This window comes from Colobus angolensis, unplaced genomic scaffold (assembly GCF_000951035.1).
Source record: "Colobus angolensis palliatus isolate OR3802 unplaced genomic scaffold, Cang.pa_1.0 Scaffold470, whole genome shotgun sequence".
NCBI classification, from domain to species: domain Eukaryota; kingdom Metazoa; phylum Chordata; class Mammalia; order Primates; family Cercopithecidae; genus Colobus; species Colobus angolensis.
In genome coordinates, this window is record NW_012118155.1 from 1683533 (window position 1) to 1708840 (window position 25308).

Genomic DNA, 25308 nt, shown 5'->3' on the forward strand with positions numbered 1-25308 from the left:
GTGATCCACCTGCCTTGGCTTTCCAAAGTGCTGGGATTATAGGTGTGAGCTACCACGCCCGGCCGAGACTGACATTATTGAAGTGTATCATTGTTGTTTAATCTCAAATTTGTCCCACCTTGGCCTCCCAAAGTGCTGTGGTTACTGGCATGTGCCACCATGCCTGGCCTCGGATTTGTCTTTTTAAAACAGAATTGCTTAAGAAATTGGGCCCTGGAATCTGTGTCTGTGTTTTTGATATGTGTCTGTGTTTTTAGAAATTGTTTTACCTCAGGAGTATGTAGTAAGTATATTCATGAAGAAATATTTTAACTTTGTCAGATGAGAGCCAATAGCAATTCCCTGACTTTCATAAATTTCTCAATTCAGTGCCACTAGACTCCTGCAGCCAAAAAAAGAATAAAAGGAAAAACAAATTAGAATGCAAGATGTTGACTCTGGACTGAAAGAAGTTAGTTAAGGCACTGTTTCTCATTGCGGTCACTTTGTCTTGAGTCTAAGGATCTCTTCCACAAACACAAAAGTTCAGTGCTTGAAGATCCATGCTATTTCATTTCTTGGTAAAGTCATGGATGGTTCTTGCTTTGTGAATTTGCTCTTTGATGTAAATCAGGTGACTCAATCTGTAAGTTTTAGAATAAGCATACCCTTCAGATTAGTTATTAGAAAAGTGAGATGATGTTTATGAAAATACTATTCAAGGCCGGGCACAGTGGCTCACGCTTGCAATCCTAGCACTTGAGGTGGTCGGATTGTTTGAGACCAGCCTGAGCAATATAGTGAGACCCCATCTCTACAGAAAATACAAAAATTAGCCAAGCATGGTGGCGCATACCTGTAGTCTCAGCTACCCGAGTGGCTGAGGTGGGAGGATTGGTTGAATCTGGGAGGTTGAGGCTGTAGTGAGCTGTGATCATTCAGCCTAGGAAATGGAGCAAGACACTGTCTCAAAAAGAAAAGAAAATACTAATCAAGCTTTTAATTCATATAAATGAAGGAATCACTATTATTTTGTAATTAAGATTTTTAGCAAATCAAAATTCAAACTTCTCCTAACTTTAGAGCCTCAAAGTATGCTGTGTTACTCTAAAGAAATCATCTCTCATTTTCCTGATCTGTGCTCTTCCAGTCCTCTTCACACTCTTTTTCTCCTCGTCATTTTAGATTCGGGGGTTACGTGTACGGGTTTATTATGTGGATAGATTGTGTGATGCATAAGTCTGGCCTTCAATTGAACCTGTCACCCAAATAGTGAATGTAGCATTCAGTAGTTTTTCAGCTCTTGTCACCTTCCACCTTTACCCCTGTAGTAGTTCCCAGTGTTATTGTTCCCATGTTTATTTCTGTGTGTACCCAGATGTTTAGCTCTCACTTTTTTGTTTGTTTGTTTGAGACAGTCTCACTCTGTTGCGTGATCTCAGCTCACTGCAACCTCTACCTCCTGGGTTCAAGCAATTCTCCTGTCTCCGCCTCCCGAGTAGCTGAAATTATAGGCACACGCCACCACGCCCGGCTAATTTTTGTGTTTTTAGTAGAGACAGGGTTTCACGAGGTTGTCCAGGCTGGTCTCAAACTCCTGACCTCAGGTGATCCACCCACCTCGGCCTCCCAAAGTGCTGAGATTACTGGCATGAACCACTGCGCGTGGCCTAGCTCTCACTTTTAAGTGAGAAGATGGCAGTATTTGGTTTTCTGTTTCTGCGTTGATTGACTTAGGATAATGGCCTGTGGCTCCATCCATGTTCCTGCAAAAGGCATGATTTCATTCCTTTCTAGGGGGTGTTAAAAGCTATTTAATTTTAACCTATTTTAATAATGACATTTCTTCCATATGACAAAGTGATACACATTTATTTCAGTAGTCAGAAGATACAAGTAGGCAAAAAGAACGAAGACTCCATAACTTACATACTTCACAAAACCAGTATCAGTATCAGGAGTTGCTTAGAATTCTGTTGCTGGAGTTCTTTTTGAGGGAACCATTTTTTTTCGTACTTGGAAATTTAAAAATTCAGGTTCTCAAGATTGCTCAGAAGGTTTTATTTCAGAGTTTTTATACACCTGTTTGGCTAAAATAAATGTACTACAATGTTGTTAATTTTTATTGAATTTTATTACAAGTGGAGTTTATTTTTTTCTTTTTCTCCTGCTTTAGACAGTTAATCAACTGGCCCATGCCCTTCACATGGACAAAGATTTGAAAGCTGGCTGTCTTGTACATGTGTTTTGGCCAAAAGCAAAATGTGCCCTCTTGAGAGATGACCTGGTGTTAGTAGACAGGTAAAATTACATGTGGATTGCATTTTCTCTGGAAGTTTACTTAATAGTATGATACTGCTTACTTTAGCATGTGGTATAAAAAATTAAAACATTCAGTTGCCACTTTGTTCTCATTAGCTAGATTAAGGAAGAGATAAGGTATTGGTTTTATTTTATAAGTTACATAAAAACACCAGTTCATCAGTCTTATTCCATTTCAAGAAATTTTAAGGATGGCCACTTTTTTGGCTGGAGTGCAGTGCCATAGTGCCATGATCTTGGCTCACTGCAGCCTTCACCTGCCGGGCACAAGCGATTCTCCCACCTCAGTCTCCTGGGTAGCTGGGATTACAGACACACACCAGCCACCTCACCTGGCTCCATTTTGTTTTTGATAATGGATTTTCCTTTTAAATGGAAATGGTGTTTCAAGTAATGCGTAGAAACAGAGGAGAGAGAAGATGTTCATGACACCAAAATATTTGGTTTAAATACAATGTTAACTAATTTAGCTTTATTTCATAACCAGGTTGTATCTATGACCCAGTCAGTTAAGATTGACAGTTGGATAGATACAAGAAAAAATGAAAGAGATCTAGTATTTGGTACCAAAATGGGTAACTATAGTGAATAATAATTGATTTTTATTTCTATTTTTTTGAGACAGTCTCACTTTATCACCTAAGCTCGAGTACAGTGGCACAGTGTTGGCTCACTGCAACCCAGGTTCAAGCCATTCTTGTGCCTCAGCCTCCCGAGTAGCCACCATGCCTGGCTAATTTTTGTATTTTTTGGTAGAGGCGGGAATTCACCATGTTGGCCAAGCTGGTCTCAAACTCTTGGCCTCAAGCAATCCTCCCATCTCAGCCTCCCAAAGTGCGGCAATTATAGGTGTGAGCTGCCATACCTGGCTGAATAACGATTTAATTGTACATTTAAAAATAACTGAAATAATATAATTGGATTGTTTGTAATACAAAGAATAAATGCTTGAGGTGATAGATACCTCATTTACCATGATGTGATTTTTTTTTTGGAGGCAGGGTCTTGCTGTGTTGCCCAGTCTGGAGTGCAGTGATGGGATCATGGCTTACTGCAACCACCGCTTCCCAGGCTTAAGCAATCCTCCCACCTCAGCCTCCAGAGTAGCAGGGGCTACAGGGGCATGCCACCAAGCCTAGCTAATTTTTTGTATTTTTTTTTTGTGTGTGGAGTCAGGGTTTTGTCATGTTGCTCAGGCTGGTGTCAATGTCCTGGACTCAAGCACTCCTGCCTTGGAATCCCAAAATGCTAGGATTATAGGAATATGCCACTGCGCTCAGCCCCAGTGTGATTATTATACATTGTATGCTTGCATCAGAATACTTCATATACCTCGTAAATATGTGTACTTAATATGTACCCACAAACATTTAAAATGAAAAAATTTTTAAATTTTTTACAAAGATTTATAGTTGGCAAATTCTTCACTGCAGGTCCTAGTGTAGTTGGTATATTAAATTTATATTTTTTTATTTGTGCTTATAAGGGCTTAAATCTTCTCTAAGCCTTACTGGATATAGCTGCTTTAACCCTTGTTGTTTAGTCTCCATTAGCCTAGTTTTATGTTTCAGCCATCTAAAGCATAAAGATTAAAAAGATTGAAATATTGAGCATGTTATTTGCTTTGTCAAAGATCACTGGGTTAAAATTTCCTAGGCTTCTTATAGATGACAGGTGGAAATCCTGTTTTTTAGACTTCAAATTATACATAAAAGCTGAAAAAATTCTGTAACCCAAATTTTCTTTTTAAGAAATATAATACAATTTTTATTTCACTCTCATTAGTCCAGGCACAGATGTTACTACAGAGCTGGATAGCTGGATTGATAAGTTTTGCCTGGATGCTGATGTCTTCGTTTTGGTTGCAAACTCTGAATCAACACTAATGAATACGGTAGGATTTAATCATATTATTGTGTTTCGGTGGTAGGGAATGAAGCAGTGTCTGTTTTCATTCTGAAAAGAGAAATCCAAATCATGGATTAGAAAGAACTTCTAAAAACAGGCATGAATGAAGGGGTTTGTGTTTTCATAGAACCAGAAGGGCTGTTTCTAGTCTTTCTATAGTGTGTAGTTCCCTGGATTTCTCTAGCAATATAGGGCTTGATGACTCTAGCTTATGGTTATTTGCCAGTCTCAGGGAGAATGAGTGCCAGAAATTTTAGGATGCTTACTTAAGTCTCTTGAATAAAATATAAACCACTCCTCCTTTCTGCCATCTATCGGGCAAGGCTTTTTATATTTTCAGTATTGTTAGCTGTTTCCAGCTTCACCTGAATATACTCTAGGTTTCACCTTACCTGTGTACACTTTAAGCTGCTGTCAGACTTAGAAGATTATTTATCCAAATGTCTGGAGCCAGACTCATCTGAAATAAACTTTCCAGAGTTGAGATAATCTAATATTCAAAACTATAACATGATTTTTAAAAATTGTTATTCATCAGTTTTTTTCATCTTTGAAAGTTTAATGCTCCTAGAGTGCTTTGGGGTCCTTTGTCAGTGGTGTTAGTGTTGTCTAAATGGTTCAGACTTTCTCATTAAAATAAAATTTCAACTGTAAATGTAAATTACAGTGAATGTACTGTGGGGTTTTTTTTTTTTTTTTTTTCAGGAAAAACATTTTTTTCACAAAGTGAATGAGCGACTTTCCAAGCCTAATATTTTCATTCTCAATAATCGTTGGGATGCCTCTGCATCAGAGCCGGAATATATGGAAGACGTAAGTTATTTTATTTATTTTTTGTAGGTTTTGAAGTACAGTCACATACATTGTTATTTGAGAAAACAATATAGCTTATATAATAGAAGATTATAAGAGCTATTCCATGAAAAGAATATAGTTCAAGAAAACCTGAAGTAGGTATGTGATAAAGACTGAGGTATGAAGTTACTTTGAGGGAAAATTGTGTTATACTATCTAGTTATTTCAAAGCTTGCAGCTTCTTTTTTGTTTAAGTTTTTATTGAAATATACATAACAGAAAAGTACATAAATCATAAGTGATCCTTCCAATTTGGCTTCCTAAAGTGCTGGCATGACAGGTGTGAGCCACCATGCCTGGCCAAATTTTACAAATTTAACACACCTGTGTCAAAATCCAAGTCAAAAAGCAGACCATTCTGAACACCCTAGAACCTCTCTCTTACCTCTCTCCTTCCGACTTCCATTCTGTCTTCCTTACCAAAGAGAAATTATCCATTTATCATGACTTCTGACCCCCTAAATTAATCTTTCTGGCTGTTCAACTTTATATAATAGAATCATATAATATCTGCTTTTGCATCTTTTTTTTCATTTAACGTGTTTGTCATATGTGTCCATATTGTGCATAGCATAGTTGTTATTGCATTCTCATTGCTGTATAGTATTCCATCTGTGACTATACTACAGTTGACTTATTCACGGTGATGGGCATTTGGGTTAATGTACTATATTTAGTTATGAATTCTACTGTGCATATGCTTGTATATGTCCTTCTGGTGTGCCTATGTATGCATTCTTGTTAGGTAGTTTTCAATGTGGAGGTTGGACAGTTTTGACCCCCATGGGATATTTGGCAGCATCTGAAGGTATTTTTTGTTTTTGGTCACAACTGGGGTTTTGTGCTAATGGCATCTAATGAGTAGAGGTTAGAGATGCTGTTACACATGCCCTGACACAGAACAGGCCCCCAAACAAACATGGGCCAATCCAAAATGTCAGTAATGCAGAGGTCAGTAAACCATGGGTATATGTACCTAGAGGTAAAATTGCTAGATTACAAGTTAAGAATATGTTAGATTTTAGTAAACATAGCACCAGAGTTCTCCAAAGTGCTTGGTGTCAATTTGTACTCTTGCCAGCAGATTGAGTTTCATAAGATTTGCATCCTCAACTTTTTTTTTTGGCATTTTAATCACACCAATTGTAGAAACTTAAAAAGATTAAAGTATCTGGAATTTGGACTATAAATAATATTTATTTAATTTGCTTGAGACAATTTCTGATTTTAATGGTAGTATGAAATTATTATGTGTAGAGGACAAGATAAAAATAAATTATCCCATTACTATTCACATGTTAAATTATTTGCTTTCATTTTTCCACCATTGGAATTTTTCATAACATCATGTTTTATATCCTCCTGTCATTAACTGTTGTCTTACAGCCATGTTCTTTCAAATTGGGGCTTACATAATCATTGGAGAATTAGGAAGTATCACTCATAAATTATTTTTCCTCAAATATTTCAGCATTCCTATTTAGATTTATTTTTGCAAGTCTTAATATCGAGAACCCTTATCATAGCCATAATGCTAAAGACTAGTACTAAATCCTAACTTCTAACCCGTAGTCTTCACCTCAGTGCCCAAGTGGTAATCTTGAACCCAACATTGCAATTCTAATGCCTGGTTAATGCATTCGCCCCAACCTTAGCAGGGTTTGTTTGTTTTGGTTTGTTTTTGAGATGGAGTCTTGCTCTGTCACCCAGGCTGGAGTACAGGGGCACGATCTTGGCTCACTGCAACCTCCCGGCCTCAAGCGATTCTCCTGCCTCAGCCTGCCCAGTAGCTAGGATTACAGGCGCCTGCCACCATACCCCGCTAATTTTTGTGTTTTTAGTAGAGACGGAGTTTCACCGTGTTGGCCAGGCTGGTCTCAAACTCCTGACCTTGTGAACTGCCCGCCTCAGCCTCCCAAAGTGCTGGGATTACAGGCGTGAGCCACTGTGCCCAGCAGAATTTTAAATAAATGTTCAAAAGACAGAATCGTTAAGAGAAAGATTTTCTGTCATCAACTATCAAACTTCATTTATTAGAATTTTTTGAATTCATCAGTTATCTGGTAACTTTTGTTATATCACTGTAAATAAAAGTATTGGCCTGTAGTCGTTGGTTATTATATTTGTTTAAATTATTAGAATTCTTTTAATACCCTTTTCTCTGTAGGTACGCAGACAGCACATGGAAAGATGCCTGCATTTCTTGGTGGAGGAGCTCAAAGTTGTAAATGCTTTAGAAGCACAGAATCGTATCTTCTTTGTTTCAGCAAAGGAAGTTCTTAGTGCTAGAAAGCAAAAAGCACAGGGGATGCCAGAAAGTGGTATGCGTTAATTATAGATTTCCTTTTTAAATATAAAAATATTTAAAATTGGTCGGGTGCAGTGGCTCACACCTGTAATCCCAGCACTTTGGAAGGCTGGGGTGGGCGGATCATGAGGTCAGGAGTTTAAGACCAGCCTGGCCAACATGGTGAAACCCCCGTCTCTACTAAAAATACAAAAATTAGCCCGGCATAGTGGCGTGCACCTGTAATCCCAGCTATTGGGGAGGCTGAGGCCGGAAAATTGCTTGAACCCAGGAGGCGGAGGTTGCAGTGAGCCGACATTGCGCCGTTGCACTCCAGCTCTGGGCAACAGAGCAAGACTGCGTCTCGGGTGGAGGGTGGAAAATATATATATAATTATAAAATCAGTAGCCTACCAGAAAATATATCTTGCTATATACTAGATTTTTAAATCTTTGCCTATACATTACAGGTGGGGCACTTGCTGAAGGATTTCAGGCAAGATTACAGGAATTTCAGAATTTTGAACAAATCTTTGAGGTAGGAATTTTATGATTGTATTGCCTAATACAAAACTCTTTCCTTGGTTGGAGAAAGCATAATCTTCTGTTTTTATCATTTGTCTTTGTCAATAACTTTTGCTGTTATTTAGTTTAGTTACTGACATAGCCAGTAAAATGTGGAAAGTCTGAAGAAAGGAAACCCCTGCAAAATGATTTGTAAGAATTGAGAATTAGAGATTGTAATTTCTTCCTTATTCTTAATTTCTTCCTTACTCTTATTTTTTATGTATTTATATATAAATAAGAAACTGTGTTTCAGTATTGCTGTGTTGTGCAATGAATGAAATTCCCTGTATTCAATAATTTGGAACAAGAGCAAACAAGTGTAATTGCTGTTGGAATGGATAATAGAGCAAAGTAAGCATTATCCTTTTTTTCTTTGTGCCACATGACTAATAGAAGTATACAAAGCATGATTAATGCCATTTGACAAAATTTTATTATATTTATATACCGTGTTACCACATGTCCATTCTCCATATGTTGTGCCAAACACTCTAAATGAATAATTGAGTAAAAAAGAGCTTCACCATTTTCAGAATCTTCTAGGAAATTACTGAAGTGCCTGAGTGGTAGACAGGGAGGGAGGCTAGTTTCTTACGTTGCAGTGTAAGTGTTTTTATTCAGAGACATTAAAACTCACCCTACATTTGACTGAATAGTTCTTTAGATGTTAACCTTCTGAACTCCTATTTTGCCCTATATAATTCATATCACCTTCCCACTTAGGAATGAACACAATGACTTCAGCATTGAAGAAACCTCAATCTGTAATTATTCTTATAAGTAGTAACTGCCTTAATAGGGGGGACATGAATGTTGAGTATACTTGGCAGGATTTTTAAAATAAACATTTTGCTTACTATCTCTCATCTTTAATTTGATGAGAGAAAAAAGGTTATTAGATGAAGACAAACTGGAAGAAAGCAAATCCACTGCCAGCTATCTCGGTAAGATCTAATTGTTCAGAGGCTACTGGATTATGGGTAGATGTCCTCTCAAGCCAAGCTATAGGATAGTGAAGTCCCAGTTACTCAAAGACCACTGCTTGTTTTTTTTTCTTTTCCTTTTGCTTTCACCAAAGAGTTGATGCTCTCCTCACCCTTTTTTTTATCTTAAAGAAATGGGATCTCCCTCTGTTACCCAGGCTGGAGTGCAGTTGGGCAATCATAGCTCATTGCAGCCTCGAACTCCTGGGCTCAAATGATCCTCCCACCTCAGCCTCCTCTCCTCACTGTTATCAGTATTTCATCCATGGGGAAAATATGTAGGGAGAGGATCTGTTTCCTTGTCTTTCCTTATTTATTGACCTTTGTATATATGTGTTTTATGTATGTTTATCATTGATTTCTTCTAAATTATACATTTATAGAGTGTATAATTGTGTAATGTTCTGTTACACATTTATATTGCTTCCATACTGGTTCATGGTATAGCTTGTGCTTCTCCAGAATATCTCCTTGAGGAGGTGGGAATGAGAAGAATAAAAGATATGCTGTCGGGCATTGGTTCACAAGCCTGGCTGATCATCAGAATCACATGATGTGCTTTACAGAACCGCAGGCTCGCAACCTATCATATCCCCAACCCCAGATCCAGGGGGTTGGAGTTGGTCTAGCAATCTATATACATACATATTCAAAGCTCCCCAAATGATTGCAATAATCAGACAGACTTAGGAACTATTCTTTTTAAATGTTTTTAGAGGAAACTTGGCAGTTTATGTTTTATTCTAATGGTCCATTTGGGATTCTAAAATTTATGTATGGAAAAAATTGCTTTTGAGCAGTAGCTTTTTTTTAATATATATATAAAGTCATGGAATGTGCAGCTTTAGAGTTTGAAAATTTTAAGTCTGAAATATCTAAAATGAGAATCAGTAAAAATTACTTGAATTTATCTAAACAAATAATCAGCTGGGCAAAAATATTATGTCTAAATGTATTGAAAAGAGACAAAACATTTTTTGGTGATTAATTACGTTGAAAGTTTTAGTCAGCTTTAGTCCAAGACTGGTATTTGTTACTTCTTAAATCAGTTTTGGTAATTCCTGGTTTCTTAGAAATTGGTGTATTTCTGAAATTTTATAATTTAGTAGCATAAAATTGTTTATTTTGAGTCTCTTGTTTCTCATGTCTATATTTAAATATGAATATATATCTACATATACATATACACACACACACAGACCTTTAATGAGTTTGCGAATTTTTATCATCCAAAGACGCAGCCCCAGCTCTTATGTAATTTATCACTTAATAAATGTCATTTTTGGGGGTTCATTCACTAAGTTCTATGGTTTTTTTTTTGTTTTTGAGACAGAGTCTCACTCTGTTGCCAGGCTGGAGTGCAGTGGCACGATCTCGGCTCACTGCAACCTCCAGCTCCTGGGTTCAAGGGACTCCTGCCTCAGCTTCCCTAGTAGCTGGGACTACAGGGGCGCGTAACCACACGCGGCTAATTTTTGTGTTTTTAGTAGAGATGGGGTTTCACCATGTTGGCCAGGATGGTCTCAATCTCCTGACCTTGTGATCTGCCCGCCTTGGCCTCCCAAAGTGCTGGGATTACAGGCATGAGCCACCGTGCCTGGCCTGTGTTCATCTTTAACATTGTTTACTTTGAAGATGCATTGGTTTTTTGCTTATTGTTCCTGAAGAAAAGATTCAGGATTGTGAATTTGTGACTGCAGCTTTGGTCGTATCCCAAGGTTTTCAGTGCTAGTTTAGTTTTTGTTGATTTTGTTTCTAGTTATCCTTTTGGCATTTCCTTATCAATATAAGATTTTTTAAAATTCAGGTGTTGTGGTTCTTTTTATCCAATTTTTGGTTACTAATTTCTTGGTTTCTTTGTGTTGTGGTCACATCATGTGGCTTTTACACACATTTCTCTTTGTTTTGGGGATTTGCTTACTTTTCTTTGTAGTCTTGCAAGATTTTTTGTGAAAAGAAAAACTATCAATCATCACCTTTATCAATCTGACCTTTGCCATGGACTTCTTTAGATTCATTTGATTCAAGCGGATCTAAGTATTTTAAACATTTAGAATACTAAGTTAAACAAGGCTTGAAATTGAGTGAAAGCAATCAAGAAAATCATTATTAGCTTGGGCGTTGGTGGCTCATGCCAGTGACGCCAGTACTTCGGGAGGCCAAAGCAGGAGGATTGCTTGAGCTAAAGGGATCAAGATCAAGTTGGCAAAAACATGAAAAGACTAAATCCTATCTCTACCAGGAAAAAAAAAAAAAAAGCCAGATATAATAGCTCATGACTATAGTCACAGCTACCCCAGAGGCTGAGGTAGGAGGCCAAGGAGTTTGAGGCTATGGTGATGGTGAGCTATGGAGGTACCACGGTGCTCCAACCTGTGTGACAGAGTGAGACTCTGTCTCATTTCTTTAAAAAGGAAGAAAGGAAAATCAATGTTAGTCTATTAATACATGTTCTTATTGTTTTAAAACTGTATTTGGAAAGTTTCAAAATGCATTTGGAATGCATTGTTCTAAAGGCAAGTTAGAAATCCAGATTTCTTTTGCACAGTTATTTCACCATTAATTCTTACTGGTTTTGGTTGTATGATGGGAGATAGACATGTAAAAATAACTTATTTAAAATGTCAGTGGATTTTTTGTAATGGGCATTCCTGGATGATAGGTGAAATTTGAACATGAACTGTTTGTTAGATAATAGTATTGTCTCAATGGTAAATATTCTGAATACAGTTGTTTCGTGATTGTGCAAATAAATGTTTTCTTTCTTAGAAGACAAGTGTTGATGTATTTAGTAATAAGCTTGTGATGCAGTAAAATCCCGTCAAAATGTTTAGGAAGGAAAATAATACATAAGTATATATAAAAATGTATGCCTCTCTTTATATATATGGGGGCATACATTTTATATATATATTGCAAGATTATATTTATTATATATAATATATAAATATTATATATATATATTATATATATATATGCCGTCACACAAGATAGAAAGTATGGAGCATGTGTATGGAGGGAGAGGAGAAGTAAACAAAAGGGGCTGAAGTTAGTATTTGATATATCTAGATGAAAGGTATAGTTCTTGCACTTTTCTGTTGAAAATACACCAAAATAAGTTGGCAGTGATGAATAGCATATTGTTACGTGTTTGTAGGGTCTATTTTCAAGGGAAATTGACAAGTTTGTTGGTTTTATGTTTTAATTACACATATAAATTAATATTAATGTATGATTAGAGTTCCTGATAAAATAAGTCTGGGAACTGCTGCATGGTATATATGTTCCCCAAAGAGATTAATTAGCATATTAGTGTATTAAGGATGCTGAGAAATAACTTAGAAGGGGACTTTATTTAAATTAACACTACCCATACTTATTTGGAGTAGAATGTTCTTTTTTCAAGGTACCTCTTAAATATCCTACAGATCAGTGGGAGCACCACTGTGGGATACTTTTTAATTAGAAGATTGATTATTTTCTTTATGCTTACTCATCATTATATATTTTTGAATCAGAAAGAAACTTATATTGCCTAATAACTTTTGGAGATCTTTTCTGTCTCGTCTAGCTCTAACACTGTGCTGTTATCTACAAATTTGGATCTTCATTGCTGATATCTAGATCTGCTTCATCGAGGAATATCGACTTTATTTTAATATTTTTCCTTTAAAAATATTTTTGTTTTTATTATAATTTTTGCGGAAGTTAATTTGACACATTTACGAGGCATTTATTTAAAATAAAATTAATGCATTCTTTTAATTATTAAAAAATAAGTAGTTTACAAATGTTCGTTATTATATAATTATTGGTGATTTTAAAGAAGAAAACATCCAGAAAAAAACAAAAGAAAAAAAGAAAAAGAAAACATCCAGGAATGTTTTATCTTTAGATGTGTACAGAACAGGAATACTATAACTTCCTACATTAATCTTTTCAAAATCAGTGAAAATGACTAATGCATAAATGAGCTTCACCATGGGCAAAAATGAAGCTAGGCAATGCAAGAAAGTAATGGCTTCAGAGTTAAATATTGACTAAATGAATTACCCTCATGTGCTCTATAGCTAAATAATCTGTTTTGTTTTCTCTACCTCAAACAAAATGCTGAAGTGGGGAGCTAAAATGGCAAAGGACATTGTTGTCTTTCTGTATGATCAAATAATTTCAGAGACATGAAGACTAAGCATAGGTCATAAACAGGACACTGAATCTACATATAGCATCCTGATGATTTCAGGATAACAAATGTAGCACTAGAGTATTAAGTAAATGCCTTTTGAAGCTTAAAAGCCATTTGTTTTAACAAAGGAAGGATAGTAATGAACTTCAGGAAGCAATTACCACGATTTGTATTAGCTAAATATATAGAGGTTCAAGAAGATGAATTCATTGGAGTATCAGATAATTAATATATCCCTAATTTTTAAAAAATTTATCATAGAAAATAAGTCTCTTGTAAAACATCTATAGTAGTTACTGTGCTGTATTTCAGTGCAGAATTTGACTTTCCATGAAGAAAAAATGAAAGACAAATTGTAATATAACAATTTTATAAACTTTAAATGATAAATCATAGTAAATATATATTTATAGGATGAGCGTGGTGACTCACTGTTGTAATCGCAGCACTTTGGGAGACTGAGGCAGGCAGATGACTTGAGGTCAGGAGTTGGAGACCGATTTGGCCAACATTGCAAAACCCGTCTCTACTAAAAATGCAGAAAGTAGCCAGGCATGGTGGTGCATGCCTGTAATAGCAGCTACTTGGGAGACTAAAGCAGGAGAATCACTTGAACCTGGGTGGTGGAGGTTTCAGTGAGCCAAGATCATGTCGTTGCACTCCAGCCTTGGTGACAGTGCAAGACTGTCCAAAAAAATATATATATATATATATATATTTCTTTATGTATATATATAAATTTTTATATATATTTCTTAGATAACAAGTATTCTATATATTAAAAATTGAAGGCCAGGCACGGTGGCTCATGCCTGTAATTCCAGCACTTTGGGAGGCCGAGGCGGGTGGATCACGAGGACAGGAGATCAAGACCATCATGACTAACACAGTGAAACCCCGCCTGTACTAACAATACAAAACATTAGCCGGGTGTGGTGGCGGGCACCTGTAGTCCCAGCTACTCGGGAGGCTGAGGCAGGAGAATGGCCCGAACCCGCACTGCACTCCAGCCTGGGCGACAGGGCCAGACTGCGTCTCAAAAAAAAAAAAGAAGAAAAAGAAAATTGAAACAAAAATGTTGCAAAATGTATCCATCGATACATGTGATGCATTGTGATGTATTTTTTATTTAAATAAATACTGGTTATAAAACACTGATTTATAACAACTATTAATGGGTTGTTAGCTTGAAGGTAAAACAAATGAGATAGGGCATGATTCAGGCCTTTGTGTACATACTATATTCTAATGAAAGTAATTACAATTATCTTCTAAATAGCTGCAGATATTTTTTCTATAAACAATTTTAGATGTTACATTGTTAAATATTAGCTTTCAAATTCTTCACATTTTAATCCAGAGAAGTCTTTTTTAGCAAACTTACAGGAATCATTGTATCATTCAGCTATTAAATAAGGAATTGTTCTAATTCACATCTTATTTAAGAACTTTACTAGGTTATATCTATTTCAAGTATGAGAAGAATCTAGATAGAAGGACTAGAATTGGATTAAAGGTGATCCAGATAAAAAATAGTAATTCTAATGAGAAAATTTTTTAACATTGAAAATAGTACCCTGTTTATTTTTTTTAATGTTAGAGTCAAACCATTGCACATTACTGTGTAAAAATACACAAAGATGGTAACTTGCTGCTAAAGCCCTTTTTACTTTTGAGTCTTTGTATTTTTTTCACCTTTGTAATTTTAAGTTGTGCTTTTATCACTCATTTATTTTCTATCTTTATTTCTGTTTGGGTTAAAGTTACAAACAGCAAGTTCTTGTGTTTAAATTCCTGAAAATGTTGTGATGGAATTACAGTAATGTGTTATGGCTTGGGCCCCTCGCAGGAGTGTATCTCGCAGTCAGCAGTGAAAACAAAGTTTGAACAGCACACTATCAGAGCTAAACAGATACTAGCTACTGTGAAAAACATAATGGATTCAGTAAACCTGGCAGCTGAAGAGAAAAGGTATGAGTTTGTTTCGTTGCAACATAAAAATGTTAGTTTTTTTTGTCAGACTTTTGTTAAGACTGAGGTTTTAAATTGTTGTACTATAAATACTTTTTACAGTGAAATCAGCCTTGTGGGTTTAACTGATGCCTACTTGTATTTTTTAAGTGCATATTTGAAAGTGTCAATATTTATTCTGCAACCTTGCACACATCATTTATATTCCCTGGACCTCACTATTCCTGTGTATGAATTGTGGTTTTTAAAATGTTTTATGGCTATTTCTTCAAGCAGATTTTCATGAAGAAGTCCAAAACAGGTGATCCTCTTTTTGCATTCAACCCACAACCCATTTTTTAATATAGTCATACATCGGTATTTTGAAATCACTATTTTATACTAGTTGTGTTTGTTTATCGCCTGATGAACAAACAAGGTGATGCTACCTGCCAACCAGAAAGTTGATTCGGTAAGCAGTACCCTTTATGTTATACTGTATGGCATTATTTTATACTATTTGTTACCTTGTAAAGGTGGCAATGAATATATGAAAATACCAGCATTATTGATAAAAAGTATAATTCTCACAAACTTGGTATGCTTGAAACACAGAATGGAATGTTACTAGATGTGACAAAGTAATGATTTTAAGCCTCAATAGGACCTTCAGTGGACTTAAGCCAGTTAAAGGAAACATAAAAACATCAAAGCTTAAGTCCAAGATGTCATAACATTGGAATTTTAAATGTATTTGCTCTTGCTGGGAACAAAGACTCTCTCATGTCCCTGTGTGTTGCTTTATAATGGTACTTTCTTAGGAATGAATTAAGTTCAAATGCAGAGAACTGCCAGCATATAAAATGCAAGGATCAGAACTGTGAGTCTGAACTCAGCCCCTGTGTAGAGCCTCTGTGTCGCCTCTGTTTAATGAGATTGTGCTGCTATAGCAGTTCCTTCTAGCTCAGTTGCTTTGGTGTAGTACCCAAATTTTGGTCTATAAGATTGATTTAATTAGTAGTTATTTTTAAAGACATAGGACATTGAACAAAGTATAGCACAAAGAAAATGTGATTTGAGGATCGTGTAATCATAATGTCTTGGGAACTTCTTAAGTAAAAGATCTTCTTAAATGGATCTCAGACCTTTTTTTTCCTGTATCAGCCGGAGGTGAACAAACTTTTTTTTAAAAAAAGAGCCAGACAGTAAATATTCTAGGCTTTATGGGCCATAAAGTGTCTTGGAGCTACTCATTTCTACAGTTTTAGAGCAAAAGCAGCCATAGATAGATAATAGGTAAATGAATGGGTGTGGCTGCATTTCAAGAAAACTTTAACAAAAGCTGGCAGCTGGCTAGATTTGGCTTGTAAGGTGCCATATGCTGACCCCTGCTTATTAACTAAAGTCAATATTGCATTCTGTTTTGCCTGTTCATATGTATGAAGTGTTTGAAGACTTAGAATTCTTATTCATCCTTTCTGGATTTCAGGTGCCACATGGGCAGAGAAACGTGGTTTCTATCAAATGGTCTATATAAAATACTTTATAAGTGAAACATTACTTGAATCCTTTCAGATGTTACAAGTTTTTTTTTCTTGGGTCATGCTAATAGATGGTTCAATCCATGAATGAGTCCCTTGCTGAAATGCTTTAGGACTTCAGTCTACCCTGAACGTTGATTACTCTTTATTACTGAAATAGGCATTATTCAGTGGAAGAGAGGGAAGACCAAATTGATAGACTGGACTTTATTCGAAACCAGATGAACCTTTTAACACTGGATGTTAAGAAAAAAATCAAGGAGGTTACCGAGGAGGTGGCAAACAAAGTGGGTAACAGTAGCTTCATGATTAAAATAACCTGGATGGAAATTATTTTTGATAAAGCTAAAAATGTTATTCCTGTTACTTTAAAAGAATGTTTTAAGATTTTTCAACTTAATTTTTTGAGTAATTGATAATCTTGTTTAATTATTTTAACTCTGAATTTTTCATATTTTCAGGTTTCATGTGCAATGACAGATGAAATTTGTCGACTGTCTGTTTTGGTTGATGAATTTTGTTCAGAGTTTCATCCTAATCCAGATGTATTAAAAATATATAAAAGTGTAAGTTAAAGTATAGATAAAGTTATTCAGAGACAGTTTCTTATTATTCTATACCCTCATTTATTTCATGGTTTGGCATTTCAGTGTCTTCATGGCAATCAGTACAAAATGAAACTGTTAGATTGCCCTCTTGTAATGTAAACTATCTTGTATAAAAAGTAAATAGAAAATTTATACTTAGAATGAGATAAAGATCATTTTAGGACAAGGCACAGTGGCTCATGCCTGTAATCTCAATACTTTGGGAGGCCGAGGCGGGAGGATCACTTGGGCCCCGGAGTTCGAGACCAGCCTGGGCAACATAGTGAGAACTGTAATCTACAAAAAACAAAGTTAGACTGGGCGGTAGCTCGTGCCTGTAATCCCAGCACTTTGGGAGACTGAGGCGGACGGACCACGAGGTCAGGAGTTCGAGGCCAGCCTGACCAACGTGGTGAAACCCTGTCTCTACTAAAAATACCAAAAAAAAATTAGCCAGTGGCAGGCGTCTGTAATCCCAGCTACTTGGGAGGCTGAGGCAGGAGAATCGCTTGAAACTGGAAGGCAGAAGTTGCAGTGAGCCAAGATCACACCACTGCACTCCAGCCTGGGCAACAAGAGCAAAACTCCATCTAAAAAAAAATAACCAAGCATGGCGACACACTCCTATAGTCCCAGTTACTCAGGAGTCTGAGGCAGGAGGATCAGTTGAGCCCAGGAGGTCAAGGCTACAGTGAGTCAAGATCAAAGCACTCCAGCCTGAGCAACAAAGCAAGACCCTGTCTCACAAAAAAAAAAAAAAAAAATCAAAAAGACCATTTTGGCATTTACTGCATTTTTTATGTCTTTATATGCTTTCTGGAGAAAAAATAATATGGATATTTACCATTGTTAACAGGAATTAAATAAGCACATAGAGGATGGTATGGGAAGAAATTTGGCTGATCGATGCACCGATGAAGTAAACGCCTTAGTGCTTCAGTCCCAGCAAGAAATTATTGGTAATATTTATGTCTACAAGGTCATGTCTGGTTTGTTTTTTCATTCATGACTCTGGTAAAGAGCTTATTTTCCTTTAGGCGTTCCATTGAAGGTAAAACACTTACCATTCTTTCTTAAAATAAATGTTATAATTTTGTTCTTTCTAGAAAATTTGAAGCCATTACTTCCAGCTGGTGTACAGGATAAACTACATACACTGATCCCTTGCCAGAAATTTGATCTCAGTTATAATCTAAATTACCACAAGTTATGTTCTGATTTTCAAGAGGATATTGTATTTCGTTTTTCCCTGGGCTGGTCTTCCCTTGTACATCGATTTTTGGGCCCTAGAAATGCCCAGAGGGTGCTCCTAGGATTATCAGAGCCTATCTTTCAGGTATGTATCTTTGAATCTACCAATTTAGACTCTCCTTTATTATTTTGTTTATGTGATTTTTCTATAATAAAACCAGCTTTACAAAATCTGCATATTTAAAAGCTAATATCTGTCTCTTAGAGCCATTTCTGAGGTAGATATTTAGTTTGAGCATCCCCAATCTGAAAATCCTTAAAGGTCCAAAATCAAAAACTTTTGAGTATGGTGACGCCACAGGTGGAAAATTCCACACAAGACCTCATGTGAGGTCATAGTAAAACGGCAGGCACACAACACACAGTTTATTCAGTGTCCTCAGGGGAAAGACTCAGCCTCCTCTAACTGCAATATATCTTTTCCACACATGCCCAAATTCCCCCACACAAGCTCACCTATGAAGGGTACTAAAATGGCACATGTGCAGACCCAGTGCACCAACAGCAGGTTCCCCATGATGCCCCACAAGGGACCAAGACCTTTGTGCATTACCCACTATGGGCTTCTTTACTTACTCTCTTTTCTCTGGTGTAAAGATACTGTTTAAAAAAATTTTTTTTTTGAGTGGGGATGTGTTTGAGATGGAGGCTTGCTCTGTGGCTCAGGCTGGAGTGCAGTGGCACAATCTTGGCTCACTGCAACCTCCACCTCCTGGATTCATTCTGTTCTCCTGCCTCAGCCTCCTAAGCATCTGGGATTACAGGCACCCACCAACACGCCCGGCTAATTTTTGTATTTTTAGTAGAGATGGGGTTTCACCGTGTTGGCCAGACTGATCTCAAACTCCTGATCTGAAGTGATCGACTTGCCTTGGCCTCCCAATGTATTGGGAATACAGGCGTGAGCCACAGCTTCCAGCCTGTTTAAAATGTTTAAAAGGCCTACAGATACCCTCGTGGGTGACATTGATAAGAAAAAGAAGAGGCATTTATTTTATTTATAGCACAAAAATTTAAGCTGTTGGAAAAACTGGATAACAATGTGAGAAACTTTTACAGAAGAATGATGTTGGAATGAACACCATATATGACCTAAAAGAAAGAGCAACTTTCCTAAAGTTGTTCTTTAGGCCTAAACTGTTGAAGTTCTGTGCTAAAAATGATGACAGAAATTAATTAAAAAAAAAAAACAACACTACAGGAAGTTAAATATGAAGATCTTGATCATGTATTGAAAGAGTGGATCCATCAGCATTTCAGTGAACACATGCCACTTAAGGACATGCTGGTTATGAAATAAAGATCTGTTAAAATGAACTGAAAATCAAAGGGAACTGTGAGTATTCAATTGGCTGGTTAGAGAAATTTAAGGTAAGATAGCATTAACTTTTCTAAAGGTTTGTGGTGGTAAAGCATCTTGATCACAAAAACAGCAGAGAAATTCATTGATGAATATGCCAAGTTGTCTCTGATGAAAATCAACTCCAGAACAAGTCTGTAATGCTGACGAAACATCACTGTTTTGCCATTATTGACCCAGAAAGACACTGACTACAGCTGAGAAGACAGCCCCTACAAGAATTAAGGATGCAAAGAACAGAATAACTGTGCTGGGATGTGCTAATGCAGCAGGCATAAATGTGAACTTGCTGTGAAAGGCGAAAGCTTGCGTCCTCACTGTTTTCAAGGAATGAATTTTTTTCTAGTCCATTATTGTGTGAACAAAAAGGCATGGATCCCTAGGAACATCTTTTCTGATTGGTTTCACAAACATTTTATACCAGCAGCTTGTGTGCACTTGCAGGGAAGCTAGATCAGATGATGACTGCAAGACTTTGTTATTCCTTGACAACTATTTTGCTCATCCTCTAGCTGAAATTCTCATAAAAAATAATGTTTCATTATTTTAACCTTGTGACCAGAGTATTCTAAGATCAATGAGGAGTAAATACAAAAACCTTTTTTGGGCAGCATGCTAGCAGCAGTCAACTGAGGCTGAGTATGGAAGGTTTTCAGAAGGAGTTTAAAATGAAAGCTGCCATATATGCTGTTGCCAGCACAAGGAGTTTAGGATGAAGGATGCCATATATGCCAGCACTTGGAAGACAGTGACTCAGTTGTGTATGCCTGCAGCCTCTGCCTGTCACTACATTTATTGATGATGAGGAGCAAGTTGGTGACTTTTGAAGTATGTCAACTGAGGAAAAAATGACGTCTGACCTCCTTATGCAAAAAAATAATATCTTCAGAGTCCATCTGTAAGCTGGAAGAAGGGTATATCAAAGAAGTGTTTAACATTGATAATGAGGCTTCAGTTGTTCATTCATTAACTGATGATGAAAGAGCTAAAATGCTTCTAAATCAAGGTGATTATGATAATGGTGATAATGAAGATGATGTCGTTGACCCTGCAGAACAAGTGCCTATAGGCAGCATGGTGATGGGCTTCTTGAAGCACTAGAGCAGCATGTATTCATAACAGAACAAGAAATAGGTTTATAAAATCAGGGAGAGACTTCAACAAAAACCATTGTTAGAGAGGCAAGTAGGTGGTACTACAGGAAACATTTTAAAAGGCCATTCAGCAGAATGTCTTATTATGCCTAGAGGACCCACTTCTTGGTCCCCCAACTGCTTCTGATGTTTCTTCTCACCTAACAAAGTACTGTGTACAGGAACTTTTTAATCAAAACATAGCATTGTAGGTAGAGACTGAAAGCCTGCCATTGTTGCTGTTTAACAGCGGATACAGGTGTTCTGTGCTGCTTAGTTTGAATACATTATTTTTCAGTATTATTAATGGTGTGTCTTATATTTTTACTGTTAAGTTCCTTTGTGTGAATAGGTGTAAGAAAATGATTGCTTGTCAGTAGCATATAAATTCAGTCAAGAATGACGGTGATGCCAAACACCCACAGAGTGTTCCCATGGGTGGCTGACATAGTGACACCTGTGTTTTCTGATGAGTCAATGTATATAACCTTTGTTTCATGCACAAAATTATTTAAATATTGGATAAAATTACTTTCAGGCTATGCATATAAGGTATATGAAACATAAATGAATTTTGTGTTTGGACTTGGGTCCCATCCTCAAGATAGCTCATTATAATATCTATGAAAATATTCAAAAATCCTAAAAAATCTGAAATCTGAAACACTTCTGGTCCCAAGCATTTTGGATAGGGGACACTCAGCCTGTAGTATGCTTAAGGGAAAGCTTATCATAAAGCTTTCGTCCAGTACTGTTGCAGGTGGTGCTACATTCATTTTTGAAACTTTTCTATTTTCTTAGAAGATTTGGTTTTCACATTTCAAATAAATTAGAATAAATACAAGCTTTTTAAAAGAAAAAGCTTAAAAAATTTATCAATTCAGTAATTTTTAAGGAAATATGTGAAGTTGTAAAACCATCACCACAATTGAGTTTTAGTTTTTGTCACCCCAAAGCCGTTTTACTCATTTGTAGTCAATTATGATTTCCACCTGCAGCCTCACCATGAATCTGCCTTGTATTTATGGGTTTGCCCTTTCTGCACATTTCCTGTAAATGCAATCATATAAAATACGGCCTTGTGTGACTGGTTTCTTTCACTTAGTATAATGTTTTCAAGGTTTATCATCATGGTATCAGTGTTGTAGGATGTATTAGTACTTCATTTCTTATTATGGCTGAGGAATATTCCATTATAGATATAACACTATCCATTCATCAGTTGGTGGACATTAGGGTAGTTTGTACTTTTTAGCTATTATGAATAATGCTGCTATACATATTCATCTACATGTTTTTTATGTGGACATGTGTTTTCATTTCTCTTTAGTATATACTTAGGTTCTAGTGGGTATAGAGTAGTATTTCATTGGAGATTTGATTTGCATTTCCCTAATGACCAATGATTTTAAACATCTTTTTGTGTGCTCACTAGCCATGTGTGTATCTTCTTTTGTGAAATGTCTCTTCAAAGCTTTTACCTATTTTTAAATTATTTGAGTCCTACAGAGTTGCAGGGTTTCTTTGCATATTCTGGATCAAGTTCTTTCTCACATATATGATTTCCAAATATGATTTTTATTTGATTTTTTATTTTTTGAGACAAGGACTTGCTCTGCCCAGGCTGGAGTATGGTGGCATGATCACAGTTCACTTGCAGCCCCTGCTTTCAAGGAGCTGGGACCACAGGCTTGTGCCACCACATGTAGCTAATTTAAAACAATTTTATGTAGACACAAGGCCTCACTGTGGTGCGCAGGCTGGTTTCAAACTTCTGATCTCAAGCTATCCTCCTGCCATGGCCTCTCAAAGGGCTGGGACTACAGGCATAAGCCACTGCACCCACCCCCAAATGTATTTCTCTTGACTGTGGCTGTGCATTTTGAAGTTTAAGAGGTTTTTATTTTGAAGTCTTTTTTTTTTTTTTGGTTTATCTTTTTTTGTTGTTTGTTTCAAGGATTGTGCTTTTGTTGTTAGTTTTTTTAAAAACACAATTCGTTCCTCTTGAGAGTTCCTCTTGAAGGCCTATTGTTACATTTAGACCCCATTGTATATTATGAACATTTATTATTATTCATGATATCATTGGTCCATATTGTAGACAAGAATTTCCAAATTATTTTTATTTTCTACGTATATTTGCTGTATGCTCATCATTTAGGGTAATTTTTCCCTCATAGATTTGCTATTATAATTTTAAAGAGTTTTATAAAGGTAACTTTAATTTATAGTTGTTTAAGTATAATAATCTTTTTTCCTTTTTCTTTTTTGGCAGCTCCCTAGATCTTTAGCTTCTACTCCCAGTGCTCCTACCACTCCAGCAACGCCAGATAATGCATCACAAGAAGAACTCATGATTACATTAGTAACAGGATTGGCTTCCCTTACATCTAGAACTTCTATGGGTATCATTATTGTTGGAGGAGTGGTAAGAAGGATTACTTTTAGTATAATTAAAATTGAAATGTTTGCAAGGCTGCCTGTTAGCTCACAGAAGAAAAGGTATATAGTATTTACTTCTGTTTGTAGGATCTGTAAAATAGTATCAACATTTATAGGTTAAAGGTAGTGAATTAAATATCACAAGTCTCATCTTAAATATTTAAAAAACATACATTTTTAGGAATGAACTGTCACCATCTAGCTGGTCTTCAATACTTCCTAAGCATTTTCACATCATAGCACCCAAAGAAATATTTGTACATTGGGGTAATAAGAAAACCCCAGGTGCCCTATCTAGCCTTCTCTGAATATCAAGGGGATCTATCTTAAGTATTAAATATTATTTTTAGTAGTAGTTACTTGTTTTTTTAAAAAATATAAGTATCATTAACAGCATAGATATACTTGTTTTGGTTTTTGAAAGATCTGACCTAAAATAGTTAATGTCGTTTTATTGTTGAGATACATTGAATCAGTTTATCAAATCTGGCAGCTTATTAAGCTCTCCCTTATTTGTGTGCTGATCCCTTTTAAGACTGATTGATTTCTGGTAACTTCAGGTTTTCTCATAGAGAAGGAATATACAAATGTATCTAACTCAAAGATCCATAAGGAACTAAAATGCTTTTAAATGTGCTCTCCAAAATGGTGTTTTTCCTTCTCAGACTAACCTGTGACTTTATCTTACAGATTTGGAAAACTATAGGCTGGAAACTCATATCTGTTTCATTAACCATGTATGGAGCTTTGTATCTGTATGAAAGACTGTCCTGGACCACCCATGCCAAGGAGCGAGCCTTTAAACAGCAGTTTGTAAACTATGCAACTGAAAAACTGAAGATGATTGTTAGCTCCACGAGTGCGAACTGCAGTCACCAAGTAAACCAGTAAGTTGAAAGGTGCATCTTTCCTTTAAAAAGAAGTTACTGAAATACTACATACATGCAGAAAATGCACAAAATAAATGTATTGCTCAAAGAATTATCACAAAATGAACATGTTTTGTGATCGCCACAAATGAGAAAAAATAGACCAATACTAAACCTCACTGCTGCCATTTCTCCCTCCTAATCACTATTCTTCTTTCCATTCTCCTGATAGGTTAGGTTTGAACATTAGAAAATTGGTAGATAGGAACTCTCAAGAACTCTGGAGGGGTTTAAAAAGATAGTTCTTAATTTTTGTTGTTGTTTTTTTTTTTTTTTTCAGAGATAGGGTCTCTGTTGCCCTGGCTGGAGGGCAGTGGCATAATCATGGCTCACTGCAGCATCGAATCTTGGGCTCAAGTGATCCTACTGCCTCAACCTCCTGAGTAGCTGGGACCACAGGTGTGTGCCACCACACCTGGATAATTTTTAATTTTTTTTTTTTTTTTTTTGAGACAGGGTCTCAATATGTTGCCCAGGTTGGCCTTGACCTCCTGGGCTCAAGTGATCCTCCCTCCTCAAGCCTCCTGAGTAGCTGAGATTATAGGCATGAGTCACCATGCCCAACTCAAAAGATCTTCAGCAGACCTGTTCTAAATTTATGTACCTGGCTGGGCAAGGTGGCTCACGCCTATAATCCCAGCACATTGGGAGGCTGAGGCAGGTGGATCACTTGAGGTCGGGAGTTTGAGAACAGCCTGGCCAACAAGGTGAAACTCCATCTCTACTAAAAATACAAAAATCAGCTGGGCGTGGTAGCGCATGCCTGTAATCTCAGCTAATTGGGAGGCTGAGGCACGAAAATCGCTTGACCCTGAAGGCAGAGGTTGTAGTGAGTTGAGATCACACCACTGAACTCCAGCCTGGGCAACAGAGTGAGAGACTATGTCTCAAAAATACATAGTTGCCCTTAAGATATTTGTGGTTTCTTTTTTTTTTTTTTTTTTGAGACAGAGTCTCCCTCTGTCACCCAGGCTGGAGTGCAATGGCACAATCTCGGCTCACTGCAACCTCCACCTCCCGCATTCAAG

At 36.6% G+C, this 25308-nt stretch overlaps 1 protein-coding gene across 1 annotated transcript in view; it reads left to right on the plus strand.

The window, feature by feature from the left end:
- MFN1 (mitofusin 1) overlaps positions 1–25308 on the plus strand; it is a 43529-nt gene that overhangs the window by 12141 nt on the left and 6080 nt on the right. Inside the window, 12 exon segments of the mRNA XM_011958664.1 lie at positions 2156–2280; positions 4087–4195; positions 4915–5022; positions 7232–7385; positions 7822–7889; positions 14937–15058; positions 16739–16865; positions 17040–17144; positions 18022–18124; positions 18272–18501; positions 23185–23337; positions 24042–24350. Coding sequence (XP_011814054.1) covers positions 2156–2280; positions 4087–4195; positions 4915–5022; positions 7232–7385; positions 7822–7889; positions 14937–15058; positions 16739–16865; positions 17040–17144; positions 18022–18124; positions 18272–18501; positions 23185–23337; positions 24042–24350 — 1713 coding nt within the window.